Raw genomic sequence first — 19,602 nt, 5'->3', positions numbered from 1 at the left:
GCAGCACTCGCTTGTGTTTGGGGGAAGATGGTCAAATTCAGCTGCTGCTGCCAGCGAGGGGTTAAATATTGCATCACAGCAGTGTTTAGAGAATTGCTATTTTTGGTAACTTTTGGAACAGATTGTTCTACATGGAGAGACATCTTACCTAACACTCATTAGTTGCTTTAGCTGAGCCTCTAAATATGGTTTAAACATCAGTTAGTTTTAAGGGGGGGCTTTGAGAAAAAACAAACTAAATCTTAGGAAAAAAAAAAAAAAGAAAAAAAAAACCAGTCTGCTTTCAGTAGTTCTGTAAACCACAGGATTTCATTATTAAAGAAACCAAAGTAAACAGAACTATCCCCAAATCCGTCAAGCTTCTAGAATGTTCTCATCCATGCTGGGAAGGAGTGCCAGGCTGGAAATTTGCTGGATCCATTACAGTCTGAGCATCTGAATTTAGGGCTCTTTTGCAGCTGTGGCTGCTTTCCTTGCAGCTGATTTTTGGGTGAAGGTGTAAATCACTGGTGGAGCTGCTGAGGAGAATCTGCTGCTCCCAGAGCATTACCTAATGTGAGATTTTCCTGGCTCCACGGAGCCCTTCACACCATGGGTGACTTCTAATACTCTTCAATATTGCCTGAATGCACCAGGCCTGGTGATTTCTGTGTGGTGGAACCTTCTGCTGGCTTGAAACCCCAGGAAAGATTCCCTGCTGGTAGGAGGAGCAGATTGGTGAGAGGAGATCTGGGGAGAGAGGGTGGGTGAGTGAGAAAAAAAGTCCTTTGCAGAAGAAATCCCTTGTAAACAAAGCTGAGCAGGTACTTTCCAGTGACAGTCTGGAGGGCTGGGGGATGTGGGAGGCCTGATGTGTGAGTGCTGAGGTTGTCTGTGCATTTCTGAGGGATCTGGCACAGTATTTTGCATTTTTTTTTGGTTTAGCTGCTGCAATTGAGGGAAAAGCAGAGAGATTTTGGTAATTTGATTTTCTGTTTCAGGTGGTTTTCCCACCTGATATGCGAGTGCTGAGGTTGTCTGTGCTTTTCTGAAGGATCTGGCACAGTGTTTTGCATATTTTTTTGGTTTAGCTGCTGTAATTGAGGGAAAAGCAGAGAGATTTTGGTAATTGAATCTTGTGGTTCAGGTGTTCTTTGCAGAGGTGCACTGGATCTGTTTAGCTTTAACCTAAGCCCTAATTGATGAGTAACCATTCCAGGCAGTGCTGGTGCTGGGACCTAATGAGGTGCTCAGGATGTGTCTCACCACTTTTACATCAGAAATGCTTCAGAAAAAGGCTGTGATTTCCACAAGACATTCCAGTGCAGGAGTGGTGGTGTGCATTTCTTTATTTATTCCTGGATGTGGGAAGAGCCCTTTGCTGTCAGCTCTGAGCGGGACAGAGCACCCCAAATGCAGGCATCATCATTCACTCCCTGCCAGGTCTCAGTGCCTCAGGAGATGATGGACAACGGGATATTTCTCCCCTTTGTGGAGTGTCAGGGTAAGAAAATGGAAGTGCAATTCCAAGCAGATACCTTTGGAAGCAATCCCTGTTCTTTCTGGTAACTTCAGGAATGTTTGGGGCTTGTTTTGCGTGGGAATTCTGTTTATCTGAAGCAATCCAATTAAAAAGCCTCTGAGTTGAGAGTTTGGGGGAAGAGCTTCAGTATCCATCATCAAATTCTGGAATGGTTTGGGTTGGAAGGGACCTTAAAGCCCATCCCCACACCTTCCACTATCCCTGGCCTTGGACACTCCAGGGATCCAGGGGCAGCCACAGCTCCTCTGGGAATTCATCCCAGCCCCTCCCCAGCCTGTTCAGACTCAGATTCATTTTCTCCATTTGTGCATTTACTGATACTTTGGCTACAAAATCTGAAATCATTTGTAGAACGTTTGCCCCAGATGGTCTGGGCATCCTTCTCTGTGCTGCCAGCAGTGTGGGTTTCCTCAAGTGCCCCATGTGTGGGTTCCCTGGTTTGTGTTCCACTGGCAGATATTACTGCAGCCACTCAGAACTTGGAATTTAGCCAGTGTTTCAGCATCTCCTGCTTGCTTTTTCCCATCAGATTACTCATGGGATAGGGATAAAGGACTTTTGAATTGACTCTGTGTCCCTCCCCCACAAGGATGAACTGATGACCCGATGTGGGGTTTGGAATAATTCTCTGCCTGCTTGAAACGGAAGGGAAAGAAAATGTGTGTGAGAGGGAGAATTTGTATAATTCAAATTTCACACCCTCCTGAAATGACATAAAGCTGGGCAGAGCACATCCTCGGGTGCTGGGATTGCCCCTGGTTGTTCCCAAGCGCAGGTGGCGCGGCTGGGAAGGTTTGCTCCAGTTTTCTGTCCCTTTGAGAAGTGATGGTTGGTTGAAGAAGCAATAATTTGAGCAAGCCTCAGGGCTGGGAGTTGCCCAGCAGGGCACTTGAGCAGGCATTCTGTACCCAAATATTTCGTGTGGGTGGGTAGCACACAGCCAGTGTGAGGAACAGATAAGGACATGAAATCTGCTAACTCTTATTTGTAGGAACAAAACAGGAACAAAAGGAGGAAATAGAAATTCTTACATTTGAATGCAGCTCCAGCATGGGATTCAGAGGGATGTGCTGGGCTGGATTCATGGACTGCAGGGATTTCTCCATCCCAGCACCTTTGGAGCACAGCTGGCTGAATCCCAGAATCCCTGAGGTTGGAAAAGCCCTCCGAGATCAGAGTCCAGCCTTTGATCATCACCTTGTCAGCAGCCCAGGCCCCGAGTGCCACGTCCAGTGCTCCTTGGCCATTGCTGGGGTGAGACAAAGAGCCATTTGTTCCTTTGCAGTGGAGCTGTTGAATTTGATCCACGTTTATTAGTCACCCTCGCTGCCAAGTGCAGAAAGCATGGGGATGGGATGGGTTTGTGTCCCAGCCAGCCAGGAAAGCTCCTTGTTCTGCAAATGTGTGCTTGCAGCTCTCTGCCCCTGCTTAACCACCATTTTCAGTGATTTTCCTTTTTTTATAAGGGGTTTTTTTAATGCTTGGAGGAAAAGCTGTGCACTCTGACTTTGATGGAACCTGTGCCTTATTCCTGTGCTTCTCTGTTGTTTTCCTAATAGGATCTAAAGAGGAGAATTGAGGTTGTTTGTCAAGTGAAGCTGCAGCTCTCACTTAATTCCCTCATTTCCAGCCCCCAGAGCACAGACGGTGCTAATTGGTTGTTTTTTAAGCACATTTTCTAAAAGTAACTCCTAACACACAGATAAGATCTCTTGTGTGTGCTGAAATGTGTTTACTGTGAGTAGCAAGGCCCTGAATTTGCCAGATTATTGTGGAAGGGACATGAGATAGTTAAGCAGCATCTTAAAAATGCCTCTTGTTACAGCAAATGTCATTCCTAATTGCTGGAGCTGTGTAGTTGTTCCAAAAAACATTTTAACTGGCTTAGGAGTCTTTACTTACCTGTAAGGGAAATGAAGCTGTTTTATTTTTATTTTTTTTCCAATTGAGAGGATTAAAGAGGCTGTGGGCTCTCCTCCTGTTTAAAATCGGTCCAAATGGCACAAGGATCATCCTCCTGCAGTTTATTTGCTGTGCTTCAGCTCTCAGTGATACAAACACAGCGCTGGAGGTTGGATCTGAGCCAGAGAAATGAGAATTTTTACCTGCAGCCTCCTGGAAGGAAGAGGCACAGATCAGTCATTATCCCTCAGAGGCTGCAGAATTCCAGCTCCATCAGAGCTTCCAGTGAGGCACTCTTGATGGAGGGCTCGGTTTAATTCCTTCATTTCTGTGCTCCACTGCCAGGATTTCTGTAAGCAGCAGAATTTCCCCCTCAGGGGTTGATTCCCACCCTGCATTTGTGCTCCTGCCTTGCACTTCCCATGGATTTTCCTGTGCCTGTGAGCGATCCTGGTGCCTCAGACTTGGAGCCAGATCTTGCAGCTGAGCTGCCTGAAATCTTTGAGGGTGCCTGTAGTTCAAGGTACAGCCATTAAACAATTAAACAATTCAGTGCTCGAGAAAGCTGGGCTGGAAACCATGAAAGTTTTGTTTGGCAAGGATTTCTCCTTTTTCTCTATCAGCGAGCTGATCTCGTGCTCCGTGCAATTGCTATTATGGTTTATATGAAAGTCACGCTTTTACTGTCTTCTGTGTTTATTATTTTTTTGAAATGTACTTTGTGGGAGGAAGTTCAACAAAACACTAAATTCTCAACTCAGCTTTGAGCTCTCTGACTTCCGGCCCTGCAGCTTTTAATTGTGCAAGAACAGGGTGAAATATTGGCTCTGTGCTGGGGCTGAGCTGGAATTACAGCACATTTGGGGCTCTTTATTTGGATTTGCATGTGCTGGGCCCCAGGTCGGGCTTTCCACAGTCAAGAGTTTCTTTTGAGAGAGCTTTAAGCAACTGGGTAACTCCTAAAAAAAGGGTTTATTCAGGTTTTCTTCAGCTCATTGTTCAATCTCCTCATGCGTGGAGCTGAGGTCACTGAGGGTCCAGGACATGGATGTCCTGAGGTTCCAGGCCATGGGTATCCCGAGGTTCCAGGCCCTGACAGGCCATGGATGTCCCAGGATTCCAGGCCATGGATGTCCTGAGGTTCCAGGCCATGGGTATCCCGAGGTTCCAGGCCCTGACAGGCCATGGATGTCCCAGGATTCCAGGCCATGGATGTCCTGAGGTTCCAGGCCATGGATGTCCTGAGGTTCCAGGCCATGGATGTCCCAGGATTCCAGGCCATGGATGTCCTGAGGTTCCAGGCCATGGATGTCCTGAGGTTCCAGGCCATGGATGTCCCAGGATTCCAGGCCATGGATGTCCCAGGATTCCAGGCCATGGATGTCCTGAGGTTCCAGGCCATGGATGTCCTGAGGTTCCAGGCCATGGATGTCCCAGGATTCCAGGCCATGAATGTCCCAAGGTTCCAGGCCCTGACAGGCCATGGATGTCCCAGAATTCCAGACCATGAGTGTCCTGAGATTCCAGGCCATGGATGAACAAGATTCCAGTCCCTGATAAAGATTCCAGGCCCTGTCAGGATATCGGTGAACAAGATTCCAGGACATGGATATACTGAGATTCCTGACCCTGAGAGGACAGAGATGTCCCACGATCCCAGGACCTGAGAGGCCATGGATCTCCCAAGGTTCCAGGCCATGGATGTTCCAAGGTTCCAGGCCCTGACAGGGCATGGATCTCCCAAGGTTCCAGGCCATGGATGTCCCAGGATTCCAAGCCCTGACAGCACATGGATGTCCCAAGGTTCCAGGCCCTGAGAGGACATGGATGTTTCCAGACACAGCTGGAACAGAGCTGGGAAGCCATTGGCTTCCAGAGAATCACAGAGAATAGAAAATATCCTGAGTTAGGACAAACAAGGGACAAAACCCATCTCCCAGGCCCAACAATCCCATCCTGTGCCTGAGGAAAACACTTTTCTTGTTGAGAGGAAAACTTCTCCGGAGCCAGGATCCATGAAGGGATGTGGCAGTGCTGCCTTTGTGCTGCTCCTTTGAAGTGGCTGACTTGGTGCTTTTAGGAATAAAAGTTAAAATACCGAAGCCTGAAAGCAGCATTGGAGTTGTGGGACGTAATTCAGGTGGCTGAAGGAATCAAGGGGCTGAGTTTGAGGAAGGAGGATCCTGTGATGTTCCTTCCCTCTGGAGAAATGATGGGTCAGGTGAGATCCAGGGATACAGGAGAGGAGAGCTGGGATCCATCCGCAGAGGTGGTTGGGAGACTGAGGAGTTTGGCCATGGAAGCGTCCCCTGATCTTCCTGCAGGTCTTCAGGAATGCTCCACCCCAGGAGTGATTTAAAGAACAATCACACATAAATGTCTGTCCAATTGCACGTAATTTCCAGCTGATCTCTTCTGTGTTCTGTTTATACAACATACCAGAAAGAGTTATAAAATCCATAATATTTATGGATTAATTGTAGCCCTTGGAGCATTTCCAGGCTATTTTCATGTATATCTTTAGGCACAATTTCAAATGAGCTCCTTCACATCTCTTTACTCCCTTCCTTTCCCACCCCCCCGGGTGGCTCTGCCTGTTCCTCCTGAGGATTAACTGCGAGTTGGACAGAATCTAAAATGGATTTGAGGAGATGAATGCAGCAGCTGACCAGAGCCAGGGTTCAGTTTTTCACCTGTTCCACGGTGCAGAACGTGGCCCTGGCACTTCCCTTCTCTCAGGGTGTTTGTGGGCACCTGTGCAGGTGGCAGAAGGGCTCATCAGGGGAAGAAGGATTTGGCTGTTTACCAAAATGCTCCCCTCAAGTGGTTTTGAAGTGTTTGGAAAGGTTAAGGAGGCAGCATCCTTTGTGATAATTGGAATGAAGCAGAATGGCCAAGGTGGGACAAAAAGCAGTGGGAATTTGGAATTTCTCTTGGCCCTGGAGCTCACATCTCCTGAATCCCACAGCTTGTGTAGGGCATGGCTGAGAGATGTCAGGTGTTGGATTTTGGGGTGCAGAGCCCTGCTTTGGCGTGGGCTGGGATGGATTTAGTGATGACTGAGAGGCTTCTCCAGGGAGAGGATCTTCTCCCAGCCCCATCCTGCTCACTCCAGCTGCATTTAATGCAGCAGGAAATGCAGGGAAGGGTGGGTGTGGGCTGGAAGTGCTGCTGGCTCCAGAAGATGACAGAGCTTGGGGCTCAGAGGTTGAACTCCAGAATCAGGGGTGGCTTTAAAGGCTTCACAGTGCATCCTGAGATTGATGCCCCAGGTTTAGGTTTTACATTTTCTCATTCTGAGCTGCTTTAGTGGGTGGCTCTGGGCTCCACATCAGGGGATGGTGAGCTCTCTGCACAGAGCAGGGAGACAAAACAATTCCTGCTCCAGCTGGGGACCAAGGACAAATGAGCCAAATCTCAGCCCAGGAGCACAAACACCGTGGGCTGGAGAGAGAAGAACAAGCAGGATGGGACTGCATGGGCTGGAGCTGGAATGGGACAATGAACTGCAGTGTGCCCATGGAGCAGAGCTGATCCCAGTGAGAGCCCCCGGGAGCGCTCGTGCATTTTGGGACCATCTGGGTTCATCTTGGGGCAGCCCTGGCTGGGCTCTGGTGCTGCCCAAGGTGGATCCATGGAGGAGATCCTTTGAATAAATCCCTGCTTTGTTCTGGAACTCTGCCCAGCCTCTGCTCCAGCTCAGTCGGCACAAGGCATCAAGATGAGCTCTCCCATCAAGGTGGATGCTCTCAGCATTTTCCTGCCTCAAGCCCCCCTGGATTGTGCTGCTCCTCAGCTCCAGCACAGCCTTGGCTGCTGCTCCCAAGGCAGCTGGGGAAGGGAGCCCTGGGCAGGGGCATCCCAGGGGCTCCCCATGCCTGGGCTGTCCTGGATTTCCTGCCCTGCAGCAGGCTTTGCATTCAAACCTCTCGGAATTCTCACCTTTTCAAAGCTCAGATGTTTGCTGTGCCTTCATCTAAGCACAGTATTGGTCTGGTTGGGAAGTGGAGATGAAGTTTTGAGCAGTGATGTTTGATAGAGGATTGGACATAAATGGATAACGATGGCTTCTGTTGTTTAAAGGGAAAGCAAAATGAGGCACTCACCTCTCTGGGGAGGGAAAGCAGGAACTGGGGAATGGTCTGAGCTGGGAAGGATTCTCCAGTCCAGACACCCCAAAATCCCCCCCTGTGCATCCCTGAGAGCATTACCCAAATATTCCTGGAGTTCTTGGGAATGTGCCATTCCCCCCCACCCTCTGGGGAGAAACCTTGTCCTGATTCCCATCCCAACGCCCAGACCCAGCTTCCCTCCCGTCCCTGGTCACAGGGAGCAGAGCTGCCCCTCGTGAGGAAGTCCCAGGCAGCTTTTCCACACTTCTGGTTAATATTTGGACAAATTTAGCTAATCCAGGCCGTTAGTTAGTGAATAACCAATTAGGCATCTCTTGTTTTGCTTACAGCACGCAGCAGAAATTTCCTCTGCTCCTCATCCTCTTCCTCAGAGCTCTTCTTGCCTTTGGAAATAAACACAATTATTGGGAATCATTGGGAAAGGGCCCATTTAATGGTAGCTCAGGTAACGCTTGTGTAAAGTGCAAGTTTAATTGATGGCCAAGCCTTTCTTTAATACATTCCCTTCATATTTAAGAATTGGCGATGCCGATGGGAAGGTGAACCTCAGTTTATTGGGCTTTAGGAAGCACCACCACCTCGACTCCGTGATCCCAAAAATTCCTGAAGGATTTGAAGGTGTCTGTGCCTGAGTGGAAATTCAGAGAGTGGCTTTTTCTCAAGACAGCAAGAGGTATTTTACTGCAGAAAGATTGTGTGGCTATTTTTAGCCCTGGGTACTGGTGAGGTGGAACAGAATATTTTTAGAGCTGTAGAAAATGCAGCCACTCAAGCTGGGTTCTTTTTTTCACACTGGTGCCAGAGGGGTTTTCCAAAATAAAGGGCAGAATTAGTAGAAAATGGCTTTTCTGTATCATTTTTATTTATTAAATAGGTGATCTGTGGGTATACATATATTTTTATATATATGTATATACACATTGTGTATTTATATTTATATTTATATTTATATTTATATTTATATTTATATTTATATTTATATTTATATTTATATTTATATTTATATTCCTATACAATTTTAAGTGTTTTGGCCATGTGAATACCACATATTAAAAAGTTTTCCCTCAAATGCTGAAAACTTTTTACCTCAGTGAAGTGTTTTAACGAAATCCACAAACAGCAAGGCATAATTTTGTCCCTCAGTTAATCTGTACCAATCGTGGATCATTCCTGGAGTGAGGTAAGCCTGGAATAATTCAGGAAATGCTGGTGAAATTAGGAAAAGAAAAGTTTGGGAGAAGAAACTCTGTGGCTTTTTAGTCATTTTGACTCTTGCAAGCTCTGTTGCATTCACAGTGCAAAAGAAAATGTTTTAATATTTAATAAATCATAGTTCTGGAAAAGAAACAACAAACCCAACCCCCCAGAAACATTCCTGGCATCTTTCTGAAGAATGTCCATATTAACTCTGTTGTCCTGGCTTGATTCCAGCTTTATTGGATTATAAATTCTATTTCCATCCTCTTGGTTTTCAATTGCAGATCTATTTTTACCTTTCTTTTGTTAAATAATAATCGTTGTATGCAGGGCGCTGTTGTGTTTGTAGCCATCAGAATGATTTTATTGTCTAAAACTTATATTTTTCTGGTTTTATTCATCTTCCTGAACTTCTAAAAGTAAATTATGTGCTTGACTTGCCAGGATCAGTTTGGTGTTTTAAACGCGGCAGATACACCAGATGAATTAACAGAAATCTGTCAGCTTCTCTGCCCTCTGAAATCCCGTATTCCCAACGTTCCTGCCTTGGAGAATCTCAGCTCTTTGGGAATAGAGGAGCTGGAGCCAGAGATAAACACAGGAGTTTGGTTTTCAGGGGAAGAGCTGAGCTCTGTTTAATGTGGTTTGGTGGGATCTTCACGCATCGTTTGTAGGGTGAGCAGATCTGGAAGGACTAGATGTGGGCATAAAAAGATGATAAGGGAGAAGATTAGCGAAAACCACAAAGACAAATCAGATTTTGTCTCTGTTTTAGATGCAGCTGCACAGGCAAGGGGCAGAGCTGTATCCTGGGGTAGCTGAGGAGCCTGACCAGAACTCAGCTGTAGTTTCAGGGAGCTCCGTGCCAGCCTTCCTGTGCCCGCCCCGCTCCGTCTGTCAGGAGTTTGGAAATATTTTGATTGCCTTTTGCAGCATCTTTGCCTAGTTAGCAGCTTTTCCCCTTCCCTCCCTGCAGTCTGGCCGTGCTCTGTGGTGATCACAGGGGGCTGCGCCCGAGCAGTGGTGGGGAGCAGGGGAGGCAGAGCTGCTGGCCAGGGAATGCTGCAGCTCTGGGCTCGGGGACCCGCCAGGGATCGGGGTCTGCTCACAGGCAGTGGAACAGGGGCACAGCACAGAGTTCAGGGGGTTTGGGTTGGCAGGGAGCTGAAATCCCATCCCATGGATCCCATCCAGTGCATCCCATGGATCCCATCCCATGGATCCCATCCCATCCCATCCCGTCCCATCCCATGGATCCCATCTCATCCCATGGATCCCATTCCATCCTATGGATCCCATCCCATCCCGTCCCACGGATCCCATCCCGTCCCACAGATCCCATCCCATCCCACGGATCCCATCCCACGGATCCCATCCCGTCCCATGGATCCCATCCCACAGATCCCATCCCATCCCGTCCCACAGATCCCATCCCATCCCACGGATCCCATCCCACGGATCCCATCCCGTCCCATGGATCCCATCCCACGGATCCCATCCCATCCCGTCCCACGGATCCCATCCCATCCCATGGATCCCATCCCATGGATGCCATCCCATCCCATGGATCCCATCCCATGGATCCCATCCCATGGATCCCATCCCATCCCCACACCTTCCACTATCCCAGGGTGTTACAAGCCTTGTCTTGGACATTCCAGGGATCCAGGGATGTTGGGAAATATATTTTCCTGGGAGAGTGGTTAAGTATAGAAACAGCTTTCCCAGGGAAGTGTGGAACCACCATCCCTGGAAGGGCTCAAAAATCAGATTTTGATTTAATTGCCAAGGTGGTGTTCAGTCAGGAGTTGAACCTGGTGAGCTTTGAGGTCTTTTCCAACTGTAATAACTCAGTGATTCTATGAATATGGAAGTTCAAACCCCACTTTTCATATCACAGTTTAGTAAAAATAAATCTGTTATCAACGTGAGCAGAGGGAAAAGGATTGAATTTTAGAGCCTTTGGTCCAAACTTTGTCACAGTTTTCCTGCTGCACAGAGTTCCAGTTCCTCCTGTTTGCCCATTTCCCTGCTGGATTCCCTAAAGTGGAGCTGCTGCAAAAAAAGATGGGCAGGGGGAAAGCTTGGGAAATGCAAGGAATTTTGGTAGCTGCTGGTTGGCTTCTGTGGATAATTGAGCTTTAAATGAAGGTGGCTTTAGTTAAATAGTCAGCAGTTTTTAATTAATGAAGTGCTGGAGTTCGCACCAAAGGTTCCCAAAAACCTTCCAGAACTTTTCTAATAAAGCCAAAGTTGACAATTTCCAGGCTAAAGCAAATAATACCTGGGAGAAAAATCAACCCAGCAGAAAAACCCATGGAAAAGCAGGAAATAACTACTGGAATTCCCTCATTTCTCTGCAGTGCATGAGCTTTGCTAATTCAGCTTTTGTTAATTAGAGTCTGTAATTGTGATCTTGCCATTTATAGCTAAAAATAGGTGTCAAATTCTATGGAAGAGCCAGTGTGAAAGCAGATTTTCATTGTTAATTGTATACATTGTGTCTGTTTCCTGCAGACGTGCTAGCAGGGAGGAAACGTATGCATTTCAAAATCTGAGATATTTATAAAACTTCATTCTTTCTCAAAGGTTCCAAGCAGCCAGCTTCATGTCCCTGATCCTGCTCGTGCACAACAGCAAATAATGGGATAAGTGAAGGATTTTGGAGCGGTGTCATGCAGGAAAGATAAAAAATGGAATTTTGGGAGGTTCCTGCTGTAATATTTACACTCAGTGTCTTTGCTATTGTTGGTTCCAGCCCACCACACTCTGCTTGGAGCAAAATCTCAATTCTCACCCTGAAATATTCACTCAGCTGTCACTCAGGGATGAGTCAAGAATGCATTATAGTAAACCAAAAAAAGGGAAATTTCTCCAGTGTTTTGTGCACAGAAAATTATATTGATTTATTCAGAATATTTATATTATATTGTAGAATATTTATTCAGAAATTACAAATTTATTCAGGACTTACAAAATTATGAAGAATAATGAGATTGAAGTGCAACTTGGTAGCAGCTTTTCATTCAGTGTGTGTTGGTGAGTGTGTGGAATCATTCTCTGGGGAGATGATGCTTTCTTTCAATTTATTATTTAAAAAACCCTTTTCATTGCTGCAGTGGCCCTGTGAAGGGCTGTGTTTCAGCTAAAACCACTATTCTGGGATATTTAACATCAATTTCCAGCCGGAGCATTTTCCTCTTGAGCACTGTTTGGTTCCGGAGCGCTGTGGCACAGAGTGGGAAGGCTTTGAAATCAGATTTTACAGCTGCAGGTCTCACGAGTTCTGGGCTCGTTCTGGATCTGTTTGGTGCCTTGAAGTCCATAAAGCCTCAGACTGAAATGTGAGCTGTCCCACGTGTTGTGTTCAGCCCCTCTGTGAACTTTGACAGGCCCAGCCTGATGTGGTGCGTGGAGGGAGATAAAAAAGCGACGGATGAGAAATCCTCAGATGTATTTTTATTTCATATCAGAGCACGTTTGACGTGAAATTACAGCGATAAAAAGCCTTGGTTTGCCTCAGCCCTGCTGTTACCTCCGTCCCTGTTTTAATGCACACTTTATAGGCATATAAAGGTTGTTCATTGTATTTTTATTTACAGGAGGCTTCCAATGGCAACTTCCTCAAATGCTCTTCAGAGCCAGATGTGTCTGATGCTGCTGGAGCTGAAAAAAACGTGTGTTCTGACTTGATTGAATTATTTCCTGGTTGTCCTGGCTGCTTTTTGATGCTCTCTGCTCTCTTGCAGCCTCAGATAACAGCCAGAGGTTTCGAGAAACCTGCTTTGCCTTCGCGCTGACGCCACAGCAAGTGCAGCAGATCAGCAGCTCCATGTGAGTGAAACCCCAAAAATTCACCCCAAATCCACCTGAAGCCCTGAAACCCCAGTAATTCACCCCAAACCCACCCAGCTTTCCATACCCCTGCTTGGGAACGGCTGGGGAAAACTCCTCTGGGGAGTTTGTGTGTCTCGTTGTACGGGGAGGAGAGAATTCAGCCCCAGCAGTGAGTTCTGGGTGGGTTTCTCTGGTGTTAAGCTCCCTGCAAATTCAGAATTCTGCTTCCTGCAGCTCTTCCTTGCCACCAGTTTCTCTGTTCATTCGTTGTGACTTTATGGGGACCCATTAGAATTTTCTTTCTAATATAAAAAAAAAAATCAAAAAACCCACAAAAACAACCCCAGGAAACCACACTCCCCTCAAAACAAACAAAAAAAAAACCCCAACCAACAAACAAACAAAAAATCAAAGCAAACCAACAACCCCCACAAAAGCCAGCAAACAAAAGCCAACAAACCCCCCCCCCAAAAAAAAAAAACCACCAAAAAACATCAAACAAAAAACCCCACAAAAATAGAGGTCAGACACAAATTTATTTATTATTTATTTGCCTCAAAAAATAAAAGCTCTTCCTTTTAACCCCTCTTGAGAGTGGTGGTTTGAGCAGCAGCAGCAGCAAAGTCTGCTGTAAGTTATACATACCTGAAAGTGTGAATTTTCAATTTTTTGTGTAAAAAATGAAATGTTTTCCATAAACTGAACTTCCAGCAAACTCCTGAGGAATCTCTATTGCAATTCTGAGGAATCTGGTGAAAAGCAGGATATTTTAATCCATTTCTTCTCTTGTTTCCAGGGATATTTCTGGGACCAAATGTGACTTCACAGTACAGGTCCAGCTAAGGTAGGGATTTTGTTGCCTGTTGGTTTTTAGGATTTATCAGCCAGGTCCTGCCCAGCAGGTTGGGAATTCCTGGATGGAAAAGAGCTGATTTTTCTCATGTGGTTGATTTTCTTGTGGGTGAATCCTTCCTGTAACTCCACCTTGGTCATTCCATGTCCTGGGGCTGGAAAATGAGCAGGATTGTTTTTCTTAGCAGGGATGGATTCCATGGGCATCCCAAGATTTCCTTCTTTAGGCACTTTGGGAATCACCAGCCTGGTGAATTTGGGGGTTTTTAATCCATCAGAAATGGATTAAATCCTCTGTGTCAGCCTGGTGGGGTGGGATGGAGCAAGGGTGAGGAGGGGATGAGGGAAAGCAGTCCCTCTTGGATTATCCATGGGCAGGGATGGGGCAGGTCCCTGGAAGGAACCCAGGGCAGCTGAGAGGTTTTGCTTCTCCTCGGAATGCTCCGTGTCCTGCTGGCAGCAGGAACGGTGTGTCCTGCTGGAGATCCAGCAGCAAAACCACCTCTTGGAACTGGAAAGAAAGAAATTCAACAGCAGAAACTGCCTGGAACTGCAGCTGGCACGGGGGGAAATGTCATTTGTGGCACCTTGGTCTTGTGCGGAGAGGTCAGGCTGGAGAAGAGGCAGAGAAGAAACTGGGGGTGGAGTGAGTCAGGCTGAGGAATTCAAGGAATCTGAGGAGGAACCTCCGGGCTGCTTGAAGCACTGTAATTTTGGGGGGTTTTCCTGCTTAGTGACATCATTTGAGGGCTGTGTTTAGCAAGATGTGTCATGATTTCATGGCTCAGTGGAGGAACAATTCCTTCTAGGAAGAGATGATCTTTAAATCACTTTAAAAGTGAAAGATGATGGCAGCTCTTTGCTTTTAGGTTTTGTTTATCAGAAACCAGTTGTCCACAAGAAGATCACTTCCCACCCAATCTGTGTGTGAAAGTCAATGGGAAACCATGCAGCCTTCCAGTAAGTGAAATCTCCTTTTAATACTCATTTTGGGATGCATTATTAGGAATTACCTGCCTGAAAAATTATCCCAATGTTTGTTTTCACATTCCGGAGCTTTGGAATGAATAGAAAAGATCAAGTAATTTGTTCTAGCCAGTAGATCCAGAAGTTCCTATGGAAGTTAGAAACCCCTTTTCAAGATCACACATTTAATAATATTAACATGAACAGAGAAAAAGGGATTGAATTTTAGAAACTCTGGTCCAAAGTTTGGGGTTTTTTGTTTAGTTTTGCTGAGACAGGAGAGGTGGCAAAGTTCCCTTTAATATTCTGTGGGCAGGGTTAGGATTTTGGATTTCCATCAGGAGAAGGAGCTTCTAAAATGCTCAATATTTTATTGTCTGATCCCTCTCTCTTTGAATCAAACACAGAGCCTGGTCTGGGTGTGTTGGGAGGGGCAGGAGGCAAAAGCACTGTGGGATTCTTTTTTCTGAGAGCTGAACTTCTGGTTTTTAGGGCTACCTGCCACCAACCAAAAACGGTGTGGAACCAAAGCGCCCCAGCCGACCAATCAACATTACCTCGCTCGTCCGCCTGTCCACCACGGTCCCCAACACCATCGTCGTGTCCTGGACTGCAGAGATTGGCAGGGTGAGTGCCCCTGGGGTTCTTCTAGCTGCTTCAGAGATAATCCTGGGCAGAAAGCCCTTCCTGGGGGACTGGCTTCCGTGCTCCCTCAGATCCCTCCCTCACCTTTGGGGTGGGGTCTTTCCCTCCTCAACGCTGTGACTCAGGGAGGGCCCAGATCTAGAGATCAAGGCATCCTCTAAGCCTTTTGTTTGTTGATTTGGCCAAGCTTCAGACTTTGAAGCTCTTCCTGACTGCAGGGACTTGACAAAGCTTGGCTTGGACTTGCAAGGAGCAGGTGCCATGGAGCCCAGAGTGGCCCTTCAGAGCTGTGAGTGTGGACACAGCACAGCCCAGCTGATTCCATTGACCTTTTTTACATTTCTCCCAGCTGCTCTCCTTATCCTTCACGTTTAGAACCTCACGTTTTTATCGGTTTTTTGTGTCTGTGGGGAGAAGGTTACAAGCGGTGTCAGAAAATCGCTGATGTTCCAGCGGGCTAATGAAATCTGGAACGTGCTGCAAAAAGTGACTTCAGTCAATCAGCCATGAATTACTGAGCTGCTTTCAGTGCTGGCACCAAAGCTGCTGGGTGGGCATTCCAGAGGCACCGTGTGCTGCTGCCACTGCCCCCATCCTCTGTTTAGAAGTGCCCAGAATTGTCCTGAGGTGAAACTTTGGCCAAGAATTTGTCAGCGTGCAAAAATGCTTACCCTCCAGCCAGGGACAATGGGCAGCTCTGAAACACCAGGGTGGGATCTCGTGGTGGATTTCTTGTGGAGCAGAAAACAATCTCCATTCAGATGATGGCATAAAGGATGGCTGAGTCATTCTGGTCCAGAAAATCCTCTTTTACCTAATGGGAGCTGCAGGTATCAGAAAGAAGCAGTTGAAAATCAGCCTGCTGGGGTTGAAGTGCAGCTGGGTGGGTCCCAGATGCTGCTCTGAGGGATTCACAATTCAGGATTTAGGGACAAGAAGTGCCCCAGGTTTGAGTCAGTCCCTTGGGAACTGGCTGGTTCTCAGGTTTCACAGATTAATCAGTTATAAGGAACATTATGGGTAACTTCTGGCATAAATAAGCATTAGATCCAGAACTGTAGGACAGGGCTGGAGCAGCCTGGGACAGGGGAAGGTGTCCCTGCCCATGGCAGGGGTGGAATGGGATGGGATTTAAGTTCCTTTCCAACCCAAACCATCCTGGAATTCTATAAGAAACAACCTTTCCTAAACAGATTCTTTCAGACACGACCCTTCCTAAACAGATTTTAAGACACAACCTTTCCTAATTTGATTCTTTCAGACTTTGACAGTGAAATGTGAAGCATTATTTTATATTTGGCTGTGCCTGTGTAGCACAAAATCTGAGTTCCCCTTTCCCCCTTCCCTCAAGAGCCAGTTCTTGTCCCAGCTGTGCTCCCTACCTTTGCTGGAGTCCTCACTGTGATTTTTATTTTTACACAATCTGTTTCAAGAGCCTTCTGTACAAGATGCCTTGGGCAAGTTCCTGCCTTTGTAGATTCAAGCTGTCGGTAAATAATTTCACAACGTTAATTAGCATTTTTCTAACTCCTCTCCTAATTGAGGCATTAAACAAACAAGTTAAGGCAGTAGTGGTTTTTAACGATGTGAGAAGCATTCATTGTGAGAATAAAATATTTAAAATGTGGTGTTTCTGATGCTGCTCCAATTGGTGTGATTTTGTGGTGAGATATATCACTGAGATCCTGCCTTCAGATCCTAAATAAAGGGTGGGGGATGTCACAATTACATGGATTTTTTTTTAAGTGGAAACATGTGGCAGTTGCTGAGGGAAGCCTTTTATTCTTCAATTTAAATTGTATGAATGCAGCTCCAGGTTTAGCCCGTGTTCAAATCACAAAATAATAGATGTACCCTAATGTGAGAATGTGGATTTGGTCCTTTCCATTCTGGGGGTTGAGAGGTGTTGCTGCTGAGTCACATTTTTAGAAAGACATTTATGACCTGATTTTTTGGGAGATTGTAAGAAAAATGAGAGCATCAGAAATCCCAGGAATTTGAAGTCCATGGCAGGAAGAGTTCATTCCGTGAGGGAAGGTTCACCCGGATTGTGGCACTTGCCAGAGCTGGGTTCTGCCTCTGAGCTGCTTTGGTGATGAAATTCACATTTCAGAGACAACTGAGTGCAGCAGGAGAAGAAAAAGATGGCCAGTGCTTCCAGACACTGCAGGTGATGCATCTTGTGAAGAGGCATTGCTGCTCATTTTCCTATTGAAAGCAAAATAGGCTTTTATTTAAAAAAAAAGAAAAACAAATCTGATCATATTTGACCTGACAGCTTCCCTTAAATGCACTGACACCAATGCAGTGCTGAATATTATCCATGTAAAATGAAATATACAGACACCAGTGCAGTGCTGAATATTATCTATGTAAAATGAAATATCCTGACACCAGTGCAGTGCTGAACATTATCCGTGTAAAATGAAATATCCTGACACCAGTGCAGTGCTGAACATTATCCATGTAAAATGAAATATCCTGACACCAGTGCAGTGCTGAACATTATCCATGTAAAATGAAATATCCTGACACCAGTGCAGTGCTGAACATTATCCATATACAATGAAATATCCTGACACCAGTGCAGTGCTGAACATTATCCATGTAAAATTAAATATCCTGACACCAATGCAGTGCTGAACATTATCCATATAAAATTAAATATCCTGACACCAGTGCAGTGCTGAACATTATCCATGTAAAATTAAATATCCTGACACCAATGCAGTGCTGAACATTATCCATATAAAATTAAATATCCTGACACCAGTGCAGTGCTGAACATTATCCATGTAAAATTAAATATCCTGACACCAGTGCAGTGCTGAACATTATCTATGTAAAATTAAATATACTGACACCAGTGCAGTGCTGAACATTATCCATGTAAAATTAAATATCCTGACACCAGTGCAGTGCTGAACATTATCCATGTAAATTTAAATATCCTGACACCAGTGCAGTGCTGAACATTATCCATGTAAAATTAAATATACTGACACCAATGCAGTGCTGAACATTATCCATGTAAAATGAAATATCCTGACACCAGTGCAGTGCTGAACATTATCCATGTAAAATTAAATATACTGACACCAATGCAGTGCTGAACATTATCCATGTAAAATGAAATATCCTGACACCAGTGCAGTGCTGAACATTATCCATATACAATGAAATATCCTGACACCAGTGCAGTGCTGAACATTATCCATATACAATTAAATATCCTGACACCAATGCAGTGCTGAACATTATCCATGTAAAATGAAATATCCTGACACCAATGCAGTGCTGAACATTATCCACATAAAATTCAATATCCTGACACATGTGTAGTGCTGTATATTATCAATATAAAATTCAGTGTACTGGCACAAGTGAACTACTGAATATTATCAGCATAAAATTGAAGCAGCTCTCCTCCATGGTGCCTGCAATCCCGTAATAAACTGTTACGTGCTGCAGACAGGGTTTTCCCTGATGTTTTGGGGGTTTTCCCTGATGTTTTTGGTGTTTTCTCTGATGTTTTTGGTGTTTTCTCTGATTTTTTTTGGGTTTTCCCTGTGGTTTGTGTTGTTTTCTAGAACTATTCCATGGCAGTGTACCTGGTGAAGCAGCTCTCCTCCATGGTGCCCTGCAATCCCGTAATAAACTGTTATGTGCTGCAGACAGGGTTTTCCCTGATGTTTTTGGGGTTTTCCCTGATGTTTTTGGGGTTTTCCCTGATGTTTTTGGGTTTTCCCTGACATGTTTGATATTTTTTTCCAGAACTATTCCATGGCAGTGTACCTGGTGAAGCAGCTCTCCTCCATGGTGCCCTGCAATCCCATAATAAACTGTCGTGCTGCAGACAGGGTTTTCCCTGATGTTTTGGGGGTTTTCTCTGATTTTTTTTGGGGTTTCCCTGACGTGTTTGATATTTTTTTCCAGAACTATTCCATGGCAGTGTACCTGGTGAAGCAGCTCTCCTCCATGGTGCCCTGCAATCCCGTAATAAACTGTTATGTGCTGCAGACAGGGTTTTTCCTGATGTTTTGGGGTTTTCCCTGACGTTTTTGGGTTTTCCCTGACGTGTTTGATATTTTTTTCCAGAACTATTCCATGGCAGTGTACCTGGTGAAGCAGCTCTCCTCCATGGTGCCCTGCAATCCCATAATAAACTGTCGTGCTGCAGACAGGGTTTTCCCTGATGTTTTGGGGTTTTCCCTGATGTTTTTGGGGTTTTCCCTGATGTTTTTGGGGTTTTCCCTGACGTGTTTGATATTTTTTTCCAGAACTATTCCATGGCAGTGTACCTGGTGAAGCAGCTCTCCTCCGTGGTGCCCTGCAATCCTGTAATAAACTGTTGTGCTGCAGACAGGGTTTTCCCTGATGTTTTTGGGGTTTTCCCTGATGTTTTTGGGGTTTTCCCTGACGTGTTTGATATTTTTTTCCAGAACTATTCCATGGCAGTGTACCTGGTGAAGCAGCTCTCCTCCACGGTGCTCCTGCAGCGGTTGCGGGCCAAGGGAATCCGGAACCCGGATCACTCCAGAGCACTGA

The 19,602-nt window shown here is 45.7% G+C and overlaps 1 protein-coding gene and 1 long non-coding RNA gene across 2 annotated transcripts in view; both read left to right on the top strand.

Moving 5' to 3' along the window:
- Positions 1-19,602, top strand: part of PIAS1 (protein inhibitor of activated STAT 1) — a 56,281-nt gene that overhangs the window by 24,046 nt on the left and 12,633 nt on the right. Inside the window, 5 exon segments of the mRNA XM_068203502.1 lie at positions 12,504-12,588; positions 13,388-13,435; positions 14,313-14,403; positions 14,902-15,036; positions 19,497-19,602. Of these exon segments, the coding sequence (XP_068059603.1) occupies positions 12,504-12,588; positions 13,388-13,435; positions 14,313-14,403; positions 14,902-15,036; positions 19,497-19,602 (465 nt within the window).
- LOC137481675 (uncharacterized) lies at positions 17-5,519 on the top strand. The gene is made up of 2 exons (XR_011003599.1): positions 17-866; positions 1,013-5,519. It is a non-coding gene; the product is annotated as an uncharacterized lncRNA (long non-coding RNA).

This window comes from Anomalospiza imberbis, chromosome 13 (genome assembly GCF_031753505.1).
Source record: "Anomalospiza imberbis isolate Cuckoo-Finch-1a 21T00152 chromosome 13, ASM3175350v1, whole genome shotgun sequence".
Taxonomy (NCBI): domain Eukaryota; kingdom Metazoa; phylum Chordata; class Aves; order Passeriformes; family Viduidae; genus Anomalospiza; species Anomalospiza imberbis.
This window is presented reverse-complemented; position numbering and strand designations above follow the sequence as displayed.